The following is an 8,569-nucleotide window of genomic DNA, read 5'->3' on the forward strand; positions in this document are numbered from 1 at the left end:
TTGGCTTCAGGATTATGACATTTTAACAACTGTTACTATTGTTTACTTTGTATTTATTTTAACAATTCCATATAGTTTCGTGTGTTTTTCACGTTCGTGCTGTGTTTTCATTGCTTATATTATAAATATTTCTTTTCAAACTGAATTAAAAAAAAACACAATTAGTAAAAAAGAAGTTAGTGTGTGATATTACCGGTCAGGCGCTCTGCGGGCAGCTAAACCCGCTGTGTGTGTGACGTGTAGGACCTCCTCCTCCAACACACAAGCAGCAGTAATGGCGGACTACGACAACTACGATGAACGGGACCGGGCCTACGGCAGCTTCGGCGGCGGCCGAGGGTGAGTTTCCGCCGTGCACGGCAGCTTTGTTGTGTCCCCGAAGAGCAAACTCGACCGGACCGTCGCCGTGTTTCCCGCTGCTGTCCGCCCCGAGTCAGGGGAGCAGGCTGTGTAGGCCCCGAAGCTCGACACGCCCCGCGGTTGCTGAACAGGCCGAGCAGGCATGAGGGTATCCCGGAGATATCAGCCGGGAAACACCGCGGTCTCGTAGCTGACATGCTAACAGTTAGCAAGCGGCTAGCTAGATGTAGACAGTAAGAACAGGCTCTCCAGTGTAGCGTGGATCGTCCCGCAGCTTGGCGGTACAGATACCCACTCAGCGCGTGTGGCTTTGAGGCGGTGGAGGCGAGTGGTGGGGAAGGAGGCCGCAGCAGGTTTAGGTGGAGGCGGTGGCGGAGCTGCAGGCTGCCCGCATGGCTGCATCATGTGTCCCCTGCTGCACATCCATCCACGTCGCAGTCAGAGCTGAGGGTGGGAGTCGGTTAGAGCCGGTAGATGCGCTTACCGTCAGGTTAGCGGCTGTTTTACGCTCTGTGGCACTGCGTGTTGTTATCTGATTGCTGATAAACGATTTTTTTAAAAAAAGTGATTTTTTTTTTGTCCTGGAGGGAGGGGGCTTCAGGATGTCTGCAGCACACAAAGCTTTAACATCAGTACAGGCAGGAGTCACCTGTGAGAAGATCGGACTGATGTTCTCTCCTTTATCACAGACTTAATGAACGAATTAATAGAAAACAGGGTTTTTTGCCGAAAGTTTGCTGAGATTAATTTTTGGTCGATTAATTGTTTCAGCAATTAATCTTTATTTCTGTTTCTTCGGGAGCACCAAACCAAATTTTAATCAAAGTTTAGAGAATGATGAAGAGTTAAAGGGCTGCTTTTCTTCATCAGTTGTTCTGTCAGGAGCTGAATCTGATGAGAGGGGATAAACGTTGGGGCTGAACATGGGGCCTGAAGTCTATATTTTAGGAGTGGAGGGAATTCCCCTCATTGCATGCTTCCATTGGAGCAGGGTGGGCTGTAGAGTTTGAAGGAGTCTGGGCTGATTGAGTGGCTGAGCCCTGCAAAGACAATACATAAAACAGAAACCAGACTAAACTGTGTGAAGGTAATGTCTGGTAAATCAAACTGTGCTAACTTCTGCTTGAGCATCTTCTCAGAGCACTGAGGTCCATGTCGGCACATGTTGAAGCCTGTCTGTGTTTGAAACAGTGGGGGGCGCTGTAGTCCTGCAGGGAGGGAGCAGAGCTCCAGATGTTGTCTTGATTGTTCTTCTAGTCACTCTGCACCGCTGTCCTGAACGTTATTGGACCTCTGTTTGTGGGGATTTCTTGCAATATAAGTGAAAAATTTATGTATAACTCTTTTTAAGATGATCTCCTGATGGCTCCAAAATGAGGCAGAGTAGACTGTGATTGCATGAAGCTTTGTTTGAGGGTGCTAGACGGCTGATTTCAGATCTGAATCCAGACTGTTGCTTCAAGAGTTTAGCAGCTGGCTCCATGTCAGTAGGTCAGACTTTTACTGGTTCGTAAAGAAGCTCAACATAATCTATAAGAACCAAACATCTATTAATAGATTTGTTGTTTATAATAAATCTGTGTCTGTGAAAAAGAGTCCCAAGTTTCCCAGATATCCCATTTATTTTAAAGGCAAAGCTAGTAGAAGGTGTGGAGTTCTGCATGCGACTGGCATTCCTGCTACAGGGAGATGCTGCTGCTGGCAGCCTGTAACAAAGCCTCCAACAAGTCAGTTAAAGCTTCATCAGTTTCTCTGCTGTTACTGTGTTTAAGAAGAAAAGGTGGTGTGTGGGAGCAGCACAAATTTTTGCTTCAGTTTAAACGACTCCTGCAGGCAGTTTGAGGTAACACTTTTGACGTGTGAATGTGGAAACACTGAGAAAACTGCTCCTCAGTGAGGGTCTGTTTCAGCTTCACAGGGGAACCCTGTCTGAAATCCTTTATTACTGGCCAAAGGTCGTCAGGTCATCGCTCATGTTGAGGGATTTTTGTGGTGGCTGCATAGTATAAAGTGTTGCAGCACTCAGTTTGAAGTTGCTGTGTTAGGACGAGTGCTGGAGGCTGAGAGTGGGCCTGTGGGGGTGGGCGGTCCATCTATGGTCAGGCCAAACAGTCTGAGAAAGCCTCAGTTTGATCAAACCACAACACAGTGCCGGTACTTTTCCTTTGCCAGCATGTTTTATATGCAACACCTGATTTTAGCTGCGCGTTTGTATCATAGCAACAACAACCGGTCAGCGATGGATGCAAATCAACTCCAAATAGCAGCGAGCAGGAGCCAAGCTGGCTGACTTTGTTCATGTAGAGCAGGCTGACGCGCTGCTCAGCTCCTACATTTTAACCCCAAGCTGCATGGCCGAAGCTCCTCTGGCTGTGTTCCTGCTCCATCAGACCTCCATCAGTGATCCAGGAGCAGGTGGAGCAGCACACAGCAGAGCGATAACCAAGTGGCTCAGAGTTTTGAGTCCGGTTTGTAGTTTATAATTGTTTCAAAGTTTGAGCAGCTACAGAGGGTTAAACCAGCTGCTCTGAAACGCAGATCTACACTGACGGGTGCACGGCAGCATGTCAAGCAGATGGAAAAAACGTCTTTTTACCTGATAAGAACAACAGGACACCGATTTACTGGCATCGTAAACACACCTTCAAAGCGTCATAAATTCCAATTATGATTATTTATTTATTTTTGTTGTTCAGTTGGTGGAAATCTGCAGATTTACCCGTTATAATGATAAGTTAGAGCAATAATTCCTATAAATGGATATAAAACTAGAGATGTGCACTTACGTATCACACATTCAACATCTCCCAGACCGCTGTTTGCTTCCACTAACGGGTTTGCAGAAATCACAAAAACCGCTCCAGACGCACGATTTGTGATCTGATCAGCTGTTCTTTGCACTTCCTACGTTGGAGCATACGTCATAACCTTGTGAGCATCAACTATTGTGTGGTTTCAGTGTGCCTTTAGCTGTGAAAACAGGAAGTGATGTCATTTTTGCAGGAACTGTAGTTTTTTCCTCCTCCAAAGCCTGTCAAAGCTGGAATACTGGAAACGGTTTATTTTGATGCTTTGTTTGTCATTTTGCTCCAGTTTATAAAAATGAGTCTCACAAATGAAATTCTGAAGACTCAAAATACATTTCCTGTGGTTGGAAACTATTGTGTGCAACTTTTCTTTCTTACAATTTTGATATTTCTTATTGGCTTATTCCGCTTATTAAATAATGTATGTAATTACTGTGGACATTTTACAGACAAATTATTCAAGTTTGACATATAAGGGTTGTATTGACGGATAGCAACTTGAAATGTTTAAAAAAACTCATGTAAAATGTAAAGTTTAGCTCTGGCAGATTGTGAGATTATTTCTGATCGTTCATCAAACTACAGCATTTGGATATCAGCTGATGGTTTTTCCTTTCAGACAGATTTCCAACATTCGTTATGTGTAGTAATTTATTTACTTGTTTGTCTCTTTTTTTAAATCTTCATTTATTGATCATTTTCATTAATAAGATCGACAGACAGCCAGTATCGTCCAACAGCATCGTCTGATTGGTCAGGCTCTCATTCCGTTTCACAAAACGGCCGTGAACGAGCGACCGAGCTCATAAAGTCATTGGGAACGCATCACGGGGCCGATTGCAGCTTTTAGGTCTTTCTGTCCCCGCCATTTCCTGTTTAGACTCCAAAGCGAGCACTCCCAGTTTGGAAGACCAGTGAGCTTAATGTGTGGAGAGTTGTTGTCTTTAACTCTGGTCCAGTCTGACCTCTACATCCCACAATCCTCTTTACTTGTGTCCCTGTCTCACGATCCTCTGTCCCCCCTCCCATCAGGCCCCGTGGCGGCAGCGGTTCCGGAGGCCCCAGGAAGCAGAAGGAGCTGCCGACAGAGCCTCCGTTCACGGCGTATGTGGGAAACCTGCCGTTCAACACGGTGCAGGGAGACATCGACATCATCTTCAAAGAGCTCAACATCCGCAGCGTCCGATTGGTCAGAGACAAAGAGACAGACAAGTTCAAAGGTTCGGAGGGGGTGTGGGTGTCGGGGATGATGAAGCTTGCCTCGGGTGAAACTTCCTGTCTGACTGTTTGCGTCTCTTTCAGGTTTTTGTTATGTTGAATTTGACGATTTGGAATCTCTAAAAGAAGCTTTGACATACGACGGCGCCGTGAGTATCTGATTTAATAAACCCGACGTTTTCTGGTTCTGCCACGCTGCTGTCTTGTCTGACAGGAACTCTGACCTGCAGTTATTAGGTGAAAGGTCACTGAGGGTGGACATCGCAGAGGGACGAAGACAAGAACGAGGAGCGGGCGGCTTTGGCTTCAGGAAAGACGACGGCAGAGGTACGAGCAGAGAAGAAGAGTGCTAACGTGGTAGGAAGGTTTCCAGGCTGGAGTTAGATCCCAGAGAAAATCAGGCCTGCGTTTCGAAACGGGAAAGCTCTGAGGTGCTCCTCAGTGACCTGGAGCAGAAGACGGCTAAAATAGTTTTCACCAAATTCTTTACCAAAACATTTTTCTGCAGCTGAGTTGCCCATAAATCATCAGTGTTCTGCTAGTCTGTGCTGATTGGTCAGTTAAGGACGCAGGACAGGGCATCCCCGCTCAACGGCGCCCGTACCCAAACGATAGCTCCAGCAGACGTTAGTAGAAGCTTCAAGTGTTTGTTGGCGCTTTATGAATAAAGTTGAACATTTTAACCAATGGGAGGCGGGGCCTGCTCGCGATACGCCCCAAACTGTAATGTATCAGGGAGGTCACGTGGTGCTGGGACCTCCCTGATACAAGAAGACCTCCTGGCTCCTGTTCCTAACCATGTTTCCTTGATCAAGGCCAAGAAAAGGTGATTAGGATAAGTGATGAGGGCTTAGGAAAAGAGGGGAGAGGTCCTGACACGTGCTGGAGGCGGGCGCCGGTTGAATCTGATTCAGATTTAAGTCCAGCCTTAAGGAAACGCAGACGAAGCATGTTTGATGTTGCCCTGTGACTCTGAGGAGGACTCTTCATCTTTCATGCTTCATTTCTTCATCCTCACCTCCACAGACACCTCCCCCTTTTCCTTTCACCTCCCTGCTGTTCGTAGTCACCTGCAGGTAGGTGGAGGCCACCTGACGTCTCCTCCTGCTGACCTTTCACCTTCTTCAGTGTTCAGAGCGCTGCTGCTTCTCTCTAACTCCGATTGGCTCATGGACCACTAACAAGCTTCACCTCTCTAGTGTAGCTCCTCCCAGCAGGAGGTGCTGCCACCTCCTCTGTTTTCTTTCCTCTCTCTCCCCCCCCTCCCCCCTCAGTGTTAAACTGCCCCGTGTCCTCTGCAGGACGAGGAGGCTCTCGAGGCGCTCCCAGAGGAGGAGGAGGAGGACGCGACTCCCGTGAGGACTTCGACCAGCCAGGAGGAGGTGCGGTCAAAGAGTTCAGCAGCTCAGGTTGGACAGCATCGCGTTCCAGCGGCCAATCAGGGCACTGCCAGCTGGGTTCTAGCCAATGGGACGGCAGGAAAATTTCCTCGGCCTCCAAACTTTTTTTAAAGCAGTAAAACTAATCGAAGTAATATTTAGACGGCAGACGTGCACTGCTCTCTGTTTGCATATATGATGTGAGGCCATATTCTGATTATTGCTCTGGTGGTGAGGCATGATTGACCAGCAAGGGAGACTAACGTTAGAGGCTAACACACCAAACAGGAAGTGGTAACTAGTGTCTGGCTCCGCCTCCTGAAGCTGCTGGACACACCCTGTTTTTCCCCCATCATGCCCTTCACCTCAACCATCTCATATTCATTTCCAGGTCTGGACTCTTTCAGGGCGCCTGTGGCCGTCTATCTGAACACTCACCTGTGTGCGCGTCTGTCTGCTCACCTGTCTCTCTGCAGGTTTTAGAGATGATGACTACATGGGGGGGCGGAGTCGAGGCGGTGGCAGTCGCCCTAGTGACAGAAGGGGTGGAGGTGCAGGGATGGGTCGCTACAGAGACGGACCCCCACGCGGAGGAACGACAGACTTCAGGGAACCGTCTGAAGGTGACATGACTTCCTGCTTTGTTTTTGTTTTTCAGCAACGCTCTGACACAGGTGGATTAGGTTTGGTAAAATATGGCAGCGCTGTATCAGCAGTGACTGTGACACAGATAATACATAGAAAACAATTAGCCGGGTGCTAACAGGTCTGTACGTCTTAGGACCCGCCTGTCGCACAAATCCAGGAAGAGGAAGGATAGCAGAGAGAGTAGGAAGGGTCATCGCAGTATCACAATCCTGAGCGGATGATTGTCCGATTAGCCAGTGAGGCATACACCTGACACGCTGAGCTGAGAACACAGCAGCGTGACATCAGCACAGCATGTGCACATACCTGTGTTTCTAGAGGCTCCCCCTGGTGGCCTGCTTTGCTTCCTCCTGGTGTCCCACACAGGGGTTAGAAAGAAGAGTGTTTCCTGCTTGTTATAGAAATGCTTCTCTGGAAAAAAGCCCCCAGTTGAGATTTTTCCTGACTGGAAGTAAAATGTCTGTTGATTTAAAAACAGGAAGTTCCCCCGGCGTGCACTGACTGTCTGTTGTTATGTGTCTGTTGCAGAGGAGCGTGCACAGCGGCCTCGGCTGCAGCTGAAGCCTCGGACCGTCTCTGAGCCGCTCAACCAGGTCGCCAACCCCAACTCCGCCATCTTTGGCGGAGCGAAGCCGCGAGAGGAGGTGATATCAAAAGAAAAACCATAAGAGACTGAAGGCCGCACGGCCGTAGGGAGGGAGGGAGGGGGGCGGGGGAGAGGGAGGTTAGGGGGGCGAGAGCGAACTTTAACCAAGAAACGCCAAACGGGGTGATTTAGACGCCACAGTTAGTCCTTCCTGACAGACGGCCAGCTAGCGAGCGAGCGAGCGGACGCTGCCCCCCTCCTCCTCCTCTTCTTCTTCTTCCTGTTTGAGTTCAGTTTGAGCAGAATATTTATTCTTAGTGGGAATAAAGACGAATCGCACTCTGACACTCTGATCAGTAATAAACCTGTAAACACAACACGGCGAGCAGCTCGTCAATGCATGTTCTGTCTTTGGGTTTCTCTGCCCCGCCCCCTCACCGCCACCTCCGCTTTCTGTGATGTCATACCTGCTTTGTCCTGTAGCCCCGCCCCATCCTCTTCTGGGTCAACGGTTGCCCACATTTACTCCAACAGAAAGAAGCTCGGAGGTTAAACCTGTAAAGTCTTTTAGTGTTTCTTTTTTGTATTTTATAGTTGTTGAACTACAGCCCCCCCCCTCACTCTGATTGGTTGAAAATGTCCCCCACTTTAGTTGTTTTGTTGTTTTAATCTTTGGTGTCTTTTGTTGATTTGGTTAGCGTTACAGCAGCTTGTCGTCCTGGGTGGGTGGGGTTTAATGCCTGGCTCTCAGCAAGCTCCGCCCACTCAGGTGTCCACACCAGACCCAGTTGATGAAATAAGTAAACTGCTAAAAAGCTTTAGACTTCTGTTCCCATGATGCTCTGCTAGCACAGACAGGTGCTGCATTCACTGTCTGCAGAATTTTACATGAAAAATCAAAAAACGGTGCATTCAGGTGCAGGAGACAGCTCCTCGGGAATCATTAAATCCTACTAGTTTTCCTGATTTATGACTGTGGAAGAACAGACCCTGAATGCAGCACAGTTTGAAAAGGCTCTGATTGGCTGTGTTCTGTCGGGTTTGCAGCGATGTGGCAGTGTCCTGTCCAATCAGCTTTAACAATGCCTCCCACACTGAACACACAGAAGGGAATCTTTTCTGATTGGTCTGTTGATCCACACTGAAAACTTTTATATATATTTTTTAATTTAATTGTATCTATTTTTTTTCTTTCTTTTTTTTTTTTCTTTTAGCTCTTCCCATTTGATTTTTAACTTTTCCTGAAACATTAGCTCTGAGTCACCGTTCGCCTTATTATGAGTTGAATGATTATGAACTGTTCTCTCAGGAACTGCTTCATATTTTTGTAGGAAAAAAATCTACCAGCTTTTATTTAATGTTGGTGAAAATGTTAAGGAAATGTTGTAAGAGAAGTTTGACCACCAACAGCAACAACAGCAGAAATAAGTGAAGACATTGAGCCCGGTCTCTATTGATTCTGTCTCCGTTTGTTTGGTTTACAGGTTTTTACAGGCTCACTGAGACTAAATGTGTAGGCGTATTCTCAAACTTCATAAACTATCCGGTTGTTCAGTCTGACGTCACTAGCC

The 8,569-nt window shown here is 47.4% G+C and overlaps 1 protein-coding gene across 3 annotated transcripts in view; it reads left to right on the forward strand.

Annotated features, from left to right (window-relative positions):
* The first annotated feature begins 214 nt into the window (after nucleotides 1-214).
* eif4h (eukaryotic translation initiation factor 4h) overlaps nucleotides 215-8,569 on the forward strand; it is a 10,009-nt gene continuing 1,654 nt past the window's right edge. The window contains exons 1-7 of one of the 3 annotated variants that reach the window (XM_005737504.2): nucleotides 215-339; nucleotides 4,200-4,387; nucleotides 4,470-4,534; nucleotides 4,616-4,712; nucleotides 5,687-5,794; nucleotides 6,241-6,387; nucleotides 6,941-7,056. In XM_005737504.2, coding sequence (XP_005737561.1) covers nucleotides 275-339; nucleotides 4,200-4,387; nucleotides 4,470-4,534; nucleotides 4,616-4,712; nucleotides 5,687-5,794; nucleotides 6,241-6,387; nucleotides 6,941-7,056 — 786 coding nt within the window. In that variant the 5' untranslated portion in view covers nucleotides 215-274. The remainder of the gene's footprint in view (nucleotides 340-4,199; nucleotides 4,388-4,469; nucleotides 4,535-4,615; nucleotides 4,713-5,686; nucleotides 5,795-6,240; nucleotides 6,388-6,940; nucleotides 7,057-8,569) is intronic. The other 2 variants (XM_013911986.1, XM_013911987.1) reach the window with 2 other exon arrangements.

This window comes from Pundamilia nyererei, unplaced genomic scaffold (genome assembly GCF_000239375.1).
Source record: "Pundamilia nyererei isolate P.nyererei 1_Seehausen unplaced genomic scaffold, PunNye1.0 scaffold00076, whole genome shotgun sequence".
Taxonomy (NCBI): Eukaryota; Metazoa; Chordata; class Actinopteri; order Cichliformes; family Cichlidae; genus Pundamilia; species Pundamilia nyererei.